This window comes from Hippocampus guttulatus, chromosome 16 (genome assembly GCF_054856545.1).
Source record: "Hippocampus guttulatus isolate MCC_2025c chromosome 16, RoL_Hgut_1.0, whole genome shotgun sequence".
Classification (NCBI taxonomy): Eukaryota; Metazoa; Chordata; class Actinopteri; order Syngnathiformes; family Syngnathidae; genus Hippocampus; species Hippocampus guttulatus.
In genome coordinates, this window is record NC_141276.1 from 6,005,670 (window position 1) to 6,016,963 (window position 11,294).

Genomic DNA, 11,294 nt, shown 5'->3' on the forward strand with positions numbered 1-11,294 from the left:
CCCAATGTTGGATCAAAGCATTACAGCAAAACATTAACCTCCAGACATACGATGCCTCTTTTAAAGTGCGTGAGTTGCATTCTATAAACTGCCACTCGTTGAAACAAAAGCGATAGTGAGCACACTCAGGCGATTATTCGCTGTTCAAACGAACGAACAAAATCAGATACCGGAAGTGGTCTTTCATACGCATGGCGCTATTTGGAAAATAGATTTACTTGCTAAAAGCTAAACGGATTGCACCATATAATTTTGGCCATTGTACGTTATTCCTTCGTTATTGCAGAATACAGGTAAGTGTTCCCTCATCATCGTTGTAAACTAGCATTGTTGTATTACGGCCTTAACGTAACACCAACGTTGTTTCGGGTGTCATTCATTCTTTGCCTCGCTAGCCGGCTAGAATGCTAATAGTGAACTAAAATCATATTTTGCTGCATGCATAAATGTTGGGGGCGAAAGGTTTTAAACCTTCGCAGACATTCAGACGATAAGTACTTATCTGAGCTCTTAATACTGTATCTGTAAAGTTATGAAATTACTGTCAATTTGCATTAGCCGTATTGGAAGCGTGATGGAGAGTGGACTTTCCATTTACAAAGCAACGAAACCTTGCAAACTAAATAATTCAGATATAATGAAATACCTAGGCATCTAAACCTAATGTTTAAGAGTCTTCTCAGCTTGTGTTTTGTCATGCGTTTGTTTACAGAGTCATTGATATTTCTACTTTGTCTCTCATACATACCTTTAACCAACATGTGAATTTGTTGCTCAAGTTTTCTGTATAATGGAGGCTGATCTGTACGACGAATTTGGCAACTACATCGGTCCAGAGCTGGACTCTGATGATGACGATGAGAATGATTTGGATGCTGAGGACCGAGATGCAGATGAGGTGTTGTGTAGCTTTTTATTTTTTTATTCTTGGGACACGTTTAATCTGCTTGTTCAAGAATAACACGTGTCCTCTTCTGGTGCAGGGAGACGAGGATGATGACGATGAGCCGGCCGATGCTGATGAGGACGTGCCCGGCATGGAAGTGGTGCTGCATGAGGATAAGAAATACTATCCGACTGCCGAGGAGGTGTATGGGCCGGAAGTGGAAACCATCGTCCAAGAGGAGGACACTCAACCTCTCACAGGTTGGAGATTAAAGATTTTTGAACGCTTGCACAACCTTCAATACAAAAATTTATGAACCAGCCCTGCTGGTAAATTGCCGGTAAAATTGGCTTGTTTTCCATTTTTAAAAAAAGGAACACATTTTGAATTGTGTAATTAGAAAAAAAAATGTTTGTGTGCAGTTTTGTTTTTTGTTTTTTTTGTACTGACTAAACAGGATGAACATTTTTGGTGTACCAAGAAAACTTACTTTCTTATAAATATACATTGTGATTCATTTCACCATCTACCACCATTTAATGTACTTTAAAGTCCTCTCTCGCAATCCAATCAGAGCCCATTATCAAGCCGGTGCGACACAAGCAGTTCACCCTGATGGAGCAGGAGTTACCAGCCACGGTTTACGACATGGAGTGAGTTTGGTTGGAAAGAGAAAAAAACTAGTCAAATTCGACCCATTGGTCGGAATGTGTGTGCATTAGCTTTAGTGATCTTCAATCGTCATTTTCCTCCTCCTGCCAGGTTCCTTGCCGACCTGATGGACAGTCCCGAGCTTATCCGTAACGTCACCCTGTGCGGTCACCTCCACCACGGCAAGGTGGAACTCAACCCGCCATCTGTGTCTTTTCTTCTGCGGCACTTTGCCCAATTCACCTTGCGCTCTAAGATGAATCCAACATAACATGTCTTTCTTTTCCTCTTCAGACGTGCTTTGTCGACTGTCTGATTGAGCAGACCCATCCCGAGATCAGGAAGAGAGATGACATAGATGTGAGTGTGTCATCTGTACTAAGAGCTCGCTCAAAATGACTGCAGACTAACATCAGGCTTTTTGACCCTTTCAGCTGCGGTACACAGACATCCTCTTTACCGAACAGGAGGTGAGCGTGCCATATTAGAATCATAATACATTCAGAAAAAGAGCATGCCATATATAAATATATACCTATATATTTGGCATTGAGGAAATGCGCATCGTGCCACTTTAAATCATACGTATTTTTTTTGTATGCATTTCACAGAGAGGCGTAGGTATCAAGAGCACGCCTGTCACACTGGTGCTCCCTGATTCCAGGGGCAAATCTTACCTGTTGAACATCATGGACACGCCAGGTACTCTCCTTCATTTTGTGATCTCAACGTCAGATACTGAAACCGTTCCCTTTCCCAACCAGGCCACGTCAACTTCTCCGATGAGGTCACGTCCAGCATCCGCATCTCGGACGGCATCGTCCTCTTCATCGACGCGGCGGAAGGAGTACGTCTTGGTGTCGTAGTTGCGGCAGCCATTTTGAGGGGGGCCGTTCACAGACGCGTGATTGGCAATGTCGTCGACCGCAGGTGATGCTGAACACGGAGCGCCTGATCAAGCACGCCGTCCAGGAGCGCATGGCCATCACCATCTGCATCAATAAGGTGGACCGGCTCATCGTGGAGCTCAAGCTGCCACCCACCGACGCCTATTACAAACTCCGCCATATTGTGGACGAAGTCAACGGTCTGCTCAAGTAAGTAGCTGTCACACCACAAACCTCTCGCAACAATGCTGTGTGTTCATTTAGTGCCTCTTTCCCCCCCTTTAGCACGTACTCCACCGACGAGAACCTGGTGGTTTCTCCTCTCCTGGGGAACGTGTGCTTCGCTAGCTCCCAGTACAGCATCTGCTTCACCCTCGGCTCCTTTGCAAAGATCTACGCGGATACTTATGGTGAGACCACCGCATCTTAACACTCGGACAAGCCTCCTTTCTCACGAGTATGTGTGTTTTTCCAGGTGACATCAGTTATACTGAGTTTTCCAAGAGACTCTGGGGTGACATTTATTTCAACCCAAAAACGTGAGTGTCAGACCAATATTTGGCATTTCAACATACCTTTTCTCAAGGCTTTTTTTGTTTTTGTGTGTTTTGTGTCATTAAGGCGCAAGTTCACCAAGAAAGCTCCCATGAGTAACTCCCAGCGCAGTTTTGTGGAGTTTGTCCTAGAGCCACTCTACAAAATCCTTTCGCAGGTTGGAGACAAAATCCTGCACAAGCATGTTCAGAGCCCACGAGGTCCAATCAAGCCAAATTTCCTGAAACCGTCTCTTTGTTTAGGTGGTTGGGGATGTGGACACGTCCCTCCCTAGAGTGCTGGACGAACTGGGGGTTCACCTGAGCAAAGAAGAACTGAAACTGAACATCAGGCCGCTGTTAAGGCTGGTGTGCAACCGCTTCTTTGGAGAGTTCACCGGTACATCCGTTTTTTTTGTTGTTGTTGTTTTTGTTTGTTAAGGAAGCCATGCATTGATGACACACATACGAAACTCTGCTCTTGGACTAACAATATGTTACGGGCACGTTTAACTCTGACCTGATCTCTGCAGGCTTGGTGGACATGTGTGTGCAGCACATCCCCTCGCCACAGGAGGGCGCCAGGAACAAGATAGAGCACACCTACACTGGCGGTCTGGACTCGGACTTGGGGGAGGCCATGACTGAGTGTGACCCAGAAGTGAGTTTTTATGAGCGACCGATATAGGCATTTAAAAAAAACAAAGATAAAGACATTCCTAGGCTGTAACAGCGAGAGGCAAGCCAGCAGGCCACATTTGATTCGACTTTCATTTCTGGTCATGTATTTCAATACTTTGGTCCATAAACTGTAAAATGACATCTGTGAAAGAGTTTACTTCATCTCAGACTCGTAACATTTACACTCCCTTATTCAGGGCCCTCTGATGTGCCACACCACCAAGATGTACAGCACCGAGGACGGCGTTCAGTTCCACGCCTTCGGCCGTGTTCTGAGCGGGACCATTCAGGCGGGCCAGCCCGTCAAGGTGTTAGGCGAGAACTACACCCTGGAGGATGAGGAGGATTCCCAAATCTGTACCGTCGGCCGGCTCTGGATTTCCGTCGCCAGGTGAGCCTTGAGGACTTGGACTTTTAAAGTTGGAGCGTTTTTTTTTTCTTACGAGTTAAACCTCACCTGTTCCACCTTTTTTTTTTTTTTTTAAAGATATCAAGTTGAAGTGAATCGAGTTCCAGCCGGGAACTGGGTCCTTATCGAGGGATGTGACCAGCCCATTGTCAAAACGGCCACGATCACGGAGCCTCGAGGGAACGAGGAGGTCAGACTCTGCTGACTCAGACAAATGGTGGTAAAAGCTAAAAACGAACGTCTGCTTTATCGACTTCTTCCTCTCACTTCAGGCTCAGATTTTCAGGCCCTTGAAGTTCAACACAGCGTCCGTGATTAAAATCGCGGTGGAGCCCGTGAACCCGTCAGAGCTGCCCAAGATGTTGGACGGACTGCGGAAGGTCAACAAGAGTTACCCCTCCCTCACCACAAAGGTGCGTCACATCACTCACGTAGATGTAATGATGTCTGGAAAAGGTGCAACTTGCTTCATGTGTAGCCTTGTGTATGACTTGAAAGGTGGAGGAGTCAGGAGAGCATGTCATCCTGGGCACGGGAGAACTCTACCTGGACTGCGTTATGCACGACCTGCGCAAGATGTACTCTGAGATCGACATTAAAGTAAGTCAGATTCACGTTTGTGTAATATTTCAGAAAAAATTTTTTTTCGCTTTTATTTTGAGACAAAAGGTCGACATGTCCATAGGTTGCCGACCCGGTGGTGACGTTCTGCGAAACAGTCGTGGAGACGTCGTCTTTAAAGTGTTTTGCGGAGACGCCAAATAAAAAGTGAGTATGAGGTACATGCCCTGCAAAATGTAATACAGGAGAATCATCACAACATTTTGCATTTATTGGTTATGCTCTCGGTGTGAGCACATATTTGACATTATTTTCACAATTTAGAACAGTTTCCAGGTGAGAGCTTTAAAACGTGGATGTCGTTAGGTGCGCTGCATCTTGTGGCCAGTGAGGGCTTTATTATCATAGAGTGAAAAAAGAATTGTCATCAGCGTTGGCCTCCCCTTCTGACAAGCGGTGTCAGAGCACATGATTGACAGCTGACTGTGCGCTGCCATTGGCAGGAACAAGATCACCATGATCGCCGAGCCCTTGGAGAAGGGGCTGGCCGAGGACATTGAGAACGAGGTGGTGCAGATCACGTGGAACAGGTACGACGCCGACCTCGACACACATCCAGTTATCTCATGATGAAATAAAATGGCCGAGTTGTAACGTTGGACGTACAGCGAGACGTATGCCTAACGGCTCCCAAGACGTCGTCATATTTCTCTTTTATCCCTCACTTAGCGACTGACGAATGCGCAGGCATGCAGAAGTGACCGTTTGGTCTTTTAATTAAACGCCAGGATGGAAAAATGCAGCACCGTCACGTGTGCGGTTGAAGCTAAAAACGACTTAATATTCTTTTTCATTTTACGTGGCGCGCCACAGCCGGGTGACATTTCATTCCGTTGAGTGAGTGTTTTGGAGGGGAATTGAATTTCATTCAGTGATTTGCTTTGTAGCGCAGTTCTCTTGTGGATTATTTGGACAGAAAATAAAAGATGTTGTGCTGTGTTTGGTGAAAAGAATGTGGACCTCTTTTTAAGAGCCCTGCTCGCTGTATTGATCAGCTCACTTACGCTAATTGGAATTGCTCTGAAAGCACACATGAGGTTTCCTCTCCCTGTGATACGAGGTGTGTGCGTGTGCGTGTGTGTGAGGTTATCCAAGTGCGACGGTGCCGCAAAAGCGACACACTTCACACCCCATTAGACCGAACCTCTTCCTCTTCCATTAACCCCTGCGCACATCCCAATCAACTAATCTCTTTTATGTTACAGCTGACACTTCTCGCAAAGCACGTTTTTTTTTCTTAACCGTCTTCCTTCTCCTCCAGGAAGAAGCTGGGTGAATTTTTCCAGACAAAGTACGACTGGGATCTGCTGGCCGCCAGATCCATCTGGGCCTTCGGACCCGACACAACGGGGCCCAACATCCTGGTGGATGACACGCTGCCCTCTGAGGTCAGAATTACAAAGTACTTTTCAGCAAATAAAACCTGTGGGGGAATATAGATATCGATAGGCTGACATGTTTCGCCGCCATTTTTCTGCTACGGATACCCGAACGAGACAACTCACCTGATCACAAATTTGCCTGTTCAATGACTACAGCATGAGTAACAAAGGCAATGCACTTACTTCGTCACTTGAGGGAAGACTAGAAATCGTTTGTGACGATATTTTGTTTGCACTTCTCCTGAAGAAATTGTTGGTAGGCTTTGCAAAGTGCGGTGCTTGAAAAAAAAGCACAGAGGTCGTTGCATTCTACTAGATCACCACTAGATAGCAACTGCCTTTACCCACGCGATACTGTACTGTAAAGAAATGCAAATTGATATGTTCAAAAACTGTTGACAGGAAGTAGCGTAGCATCTAGCTATTGTGCATTTGTCAACTGTAATAGCAATACAATCATTATAAAACTTATTATTATTATTTATTTTTTTTGTCAATTGTCTGTGTTGTTGTGGTTGGCAGGTGGACAAGGCACTGTTGGGCTCAGTGAAAGACAGCATCGTTCAAGGTTTCCAGTGGGGCACCAGGGAGGGGCCCCTGTGTGATGAGCGTAAGGCCCACGGCTTTCCAAAGCTGGACTTCAGCTGCACTCGTTTTGATTATTATTTTATTTATTATTTTTAGTTGCCTAGGAAGCTAATGTTAAAGACAAAACTGTATGACCAGCTTTTGCTCAGCTCAAAGGCTGGCTCAACTTCACCATGAATGTTGCCAGCGAGCCCGTCTTCTTTATTTTTTTTTTTTTTCCCTCCCTGACCTCCTTCTACCTTCTAAATATCCGCCAGCCATCAGGAACGTCAAGTTCAAGATCCTGGATGCGGTCATCGCTCAGGAGCCGCTGCACCGCGGAGGGGGCCAGGTCATCCCGACCGCCAGGAGGGTGGTGTACTCGGCCTTCCTCATGGTGAGATCATCGGGACCCCCGCCCCCGGCCCTCTTTCCCGTCTGCCGTTCGACTCCTACCGCCTCGCTTTCTTTAATGTTCCATTACCCTGATTACACTTTGCATTTCGCTGACGATCGTTCTCTTTAATTGCAGCGCAGTGACGTTTCTCGCTCACCGTTTTTGGCTCGCCTCCTAATCTCGTTTTGACGGTGTCGCGCATGCATGTGTAGCTGCATGTTCAACAAGGTTCTTCTGGTTCTTTTTTTTTTTTTGTGCGCTCCAGGCCACCCCAAGGTTGATGGAGCCATACTACTTCGTGGAGGTTCAGGCACCCGCTGATTGCGTCTCCGCCGTCTACACGGTGCTCGCCAGGAGGAGGTCGGTCTCTGTCCCGAGCACTTAAAACCGCCGATCCAGGATTCACACTGTCGTTGTCGTTTCGCAGAGGTCACGTCACGCAGGACGCACCCATCCCGGGTTCGCCCCTCTACACGATCAAGGCCTTCATCCCGGCTATTGACTCCTTCGGCTTTGAGACCGACCTTCGCACGCACACTCAGGGCCAGGCCTTCGCTCTGTCTGTCTTTCACCACTGGCAGGTATGAGCTTGCCACCGAATCAATTTTATGCCACAAATAAGTTGATGGGAGTACAAGGATTATTTTGTAGATCCCAAAAACATGTTTTAACTATATACTGTGCATATGGAAGATTTTTTTTGGTCAGTTCTGCACCATTCAGTCATTTAAAACTCCAAACTGTGAAGCGGCACTGAACGCACACGTGTGCAACAAAATCTCGGCACGCCGTATACATTGCGAAACACATCCGCCACTCGGCCTCAATCACCGCTGATGTGCGGCAAGTGGTGAGTCATTCAGATTTAAACCCCGTCCCGGGCTGCCATGTCCGACATGTGTTTGCGCGCGCTCTCAGCGGCTGTCGCCCAGCGTTAAGCTCCACTTAGATGAGATGAGTGCTTATTATGGCAAACTCCTTCATCTGGAAGCGGTAGGGAAGGTGCCGTCTTTGCACCTGAACGTCTCACCGGCAGCATACAGGAAATATAATCGACCAAACCCGCCTATGATGTTCAATTTGGAGCTCTGAAATGCAAGTTTGATGGCTGTGTGTTTCTAATCATAGTGTGCAACAAATATGATTTATTTCTCAAAAGTCACAACCTGGTGTCCTTGTCCCTCGACGATCTGCCCGATGGCCTCCAGCAGCGAGTCACATCATCACGAGCTCGCATAATTACATATTTACTTACTCAGCATTCGTCTTCTCCGGCCGCCACGGCTTTGGGCAGAACAGACTGACTAGCATTGATTCAGCTGCCCCTGGACGACGCTTTGTTTGCCCCATGAAGCTCGTTTGTGCGCTGGTGGTCTGCCAGTGCAGCCTTGTAATCGATGTCAACTTACTGCTCCGTCCATCTGTTGATTTGCCTCCAGCCTCTCAGTTGATGGTTTCCTCCCATGTGTTGTCCCATCCTGAGGCCAGGAAACTTGCCTTCAGCCTGGGGTGTCTTACTGGGGAGATACTCAGTCATTCAGGTCAGGCTAAAGTCAAGAGCCAATGATTTGTGGCAGACGCTACATTTCCATAAAGTGGAAGGCAGATTTCACTCCCAGATATCCTGGATTACTTTGAAGTTTCACTTTTACCCTGCACTGATTCGAGTCACCTCGTGCCTGATGAAGCAAAGCAGCCCCAGAAAATAACACCTCTGTGTGATAGCTTGATGTGATTGATCCCAAAACTCTGTCCAAGGCTTTGTATTTGTAACTCGCATTTTAGAAGATTGTAGTTGTCAGTTTCAAGTAATTTCATTGAAGTTTTATTTTTTAACATACAGGCAGTTTTGATTGTGTATGAAACGCCTTTAACATAACAATGCACTTCATATCCTGGCCATTACATTTATTTTATTTTTTTCATTTTTATGGACTGTTGCTCGTATCGTGATTTACAAAGTGCGCCAAAGACTGAATTAAGCCATTTTATTAGAAGCTCAGTTTATGGGAACAGAGGGACTTTTTCAGCATCACTAAAAAGTTGGAAAGTCTTGCATGTTGTGATAGTGTTACCTGACAATGAGGGTCATGGCGTGCTTGCGATTTGCGTGAGTCATTGGCAAAATCATCTTACCCAAAAAAAGAAAGAAATAAAAAAACTCTCTTACCCTGCCAACGTTGCACTGATGCCAACACCGGTCACCAGCAGCGCACGCACGTCTTGCCTCCATCAACATGATGGACGCGCTCCTGAGTCAGTGGCAGCAACGCAACACACACGCCAATGAATCAGATGAGAAGCAGGGAGAGAAAAAAAAATACCCACCAAAAAATAAAAAGGTGTCCACTCAGCGAGACCGTCAACCATTTTTCAGATTCGACAGATTGTTTCTCTGATTTATTTTTTTCCCTCCTCTCAACTTGATACAAATGAGAAGAGTTCTCAAGAGAACCTCAAAGATGCTTCCTCCGGTTATGTTATCTCGGGTTTTTAGTCTTTATGGATTTTATGAGGCAAAATAAAATTCTGATAACCAATTAACGTTTACAACAATACATTTGTATTGTATTGCTGTACGTTTTTTGTTCTTTTTTGGGTGGTACACAGTTGTCATGTTAATTTGTTTTCCACAGAGAGTATTGAAAGATGAATAAAATGATTTAATGAGCTTGATCATTAAAAAGTTCAACTTTAGGGAGCACCTCATCTTAAAAGATATAATGTGTTTGCCAGATTGTTCCCGGCGACCCGCTGGACAAGAGCATCGTGATCAGACCCCTGGAGCCTCAGCCTGCCCCCCACCTGGCCAGAGAGTTCATGATCAAGACCCGACGGCGCAAGGTGAACCTCTTCTTCTTCATCTCGCTTGTCATCTTCTTTCTCTTCTCTTTTGTCTTCTCCATCTTCTGCGTCTCCTTCGTCTTTTATCTTTTCCTTCGTCTCCTTCTTCGCTTTCTTCTCCTGATCAACTTTCCATCCCGTTCTGCCAAGTTGGCCATTTATGCCACCCATAAGATCTTCTGCCCTCTCAGCCGGGCGTTTTGAAGGCTCGACTCAGATGAGAACACATCTATTGAGTTGTTCGTGGTACTTTGAAAATCAAATTGAGTCAAGTTTTCGTCTTCACCACCTTCTCCGGTTGCTTTTATTTCAACCTTTCACTACTGACGCCCTGTGTTGTTTTTGCGGCAGGGTTTGAGCGAGGACGTGAGCATCAGCAAGTTTTTCGACGATCCTATGTTGTTGGAGCTGGCCAAACAGGACGTGGTGCTCAATTATCCCATGTGAATGCAACTACAACGTGGTTAAAACCCCATTATTTTTTCTTTAAAAAAAAAAAAAAAAATCCACACATCCTGATAGCTATACATGTTTTTTTTAATCTTGTCTCCTTTTGTTTTCTGTATGTATAAAATAGTTGTAGAATACACAAAACACCTTGGACACCATTTTTAAGAATATGCTGTTGATTTGAATAATAAACATGAAAAAAGTATCTTTGTACTTGAACTTTGTTTCATTTTTTTTACCCCCCATTACCATTGAAAAAAATCTCCATCTTCATGCTGTTTTTTTTTTTTTTTTTTTGAGCGGGGGTGTCCTTGCGATGATATTACACGAAACCTCTACAGGCGATAGGGACCAAGGCCATGCAAGCCAAATGACCTCAACATTATGCAAGGATCAGTGATTAAGCACATTCAAGTTGCCAAATGCAATCTGGCACAGATCTGGATTCAACTTTACTACTTCTGACCCCTGTCTAAACACAGCAATTTGATTCAATTTGGTTCAGAGCACTCAAAGAAAAAGACAAACTTAAAACATTCGTCGACGAAAGCTGCTTGTCACATTCTCTATGGCCAGAAACATTTTTCGAGTGAGCGGCACGAGGTCGCGTCCGCGGCGATGTTTGCGGTGATCGCCGTGTCGACTCGCGACACTGTGTGGGCCGTGACTGATGGACAGGCTGATGAATGAATGGAGGCAAGCGGGGACCACGCCAAAGTTGGGAAGAAACGAAGACACTGATGCAACGTGGCAGTGAAGACACTGAAGCGACGCGACTTGCAATATACATATAAATATTGACACTTTCTTTGGGGGGGGGATGCCTTTTCCAAATGCAAGCTACAGAGCGACTGTCCACTTCACCGGGATGTCTACGAAAGACTACCATTGTCGACTGCACGTGATTCGGATAGTCGCATTTGTATAGACGCCTTTGTCGGACTCGAGGTGTCAGAGTGGGCGAGTCTATCACTTAACACTGACTG

The 11,294-nt window shown here is 45.7% G+C and overlaps 1 protein-coding gene across 1 annotated transcript; it reads left to right on the forward strand.

Annotated features, from left to right (window-relative positions):
* The first annotated feature begins 157 nt into the window (after positions 1-157).
* eftud2 (elongation factor Tu GTP binding domain containing 2) lies at positions 158-10,513 on the forward strand. The gene is made up of 28 exons (XM_086133025.1): positions 158-293; positions 780-898; positions 984-1,146; positions 1,461-1,539; positions 1,649-1,724; positions 1,832-1,897; positions 1,972-2,007; positions 2,149-2,239; positions 2,302-2,384; positions 2,468-2,634; positions 2,710-2,834; positions 2,900-2,963; positions 3,046-3,136; positions 3,222-3,357; positions 3,491-3,618; positions 3,836-4,029; positions 4,126-4,237; positions 4,320-4,460; positions 4,546-4,647; positions 4,733-4,815; positions 5,112-5,198; positions 5,930-6,056; positions 6,573-6,660; positions 6,896-7,014; positions 7,280-7,374; positions 7,442-7,595; positions 9,751-9,858; positions 10,210-10,513. The coding sequence occupies exons 2-28, from the start codon at positions 791-793 to the stop codon at positions 10,303-10,305; spliced, it is 2,919 nt and encodes a 972-aa protein (XP_085989151.1). The 5' UTR covers positions 158-293; positions 780-790; the 3' UTR covers positions 10,306-10,513.
* Positions 10,514-11,294: the final 781 nt, after the last annotated feature.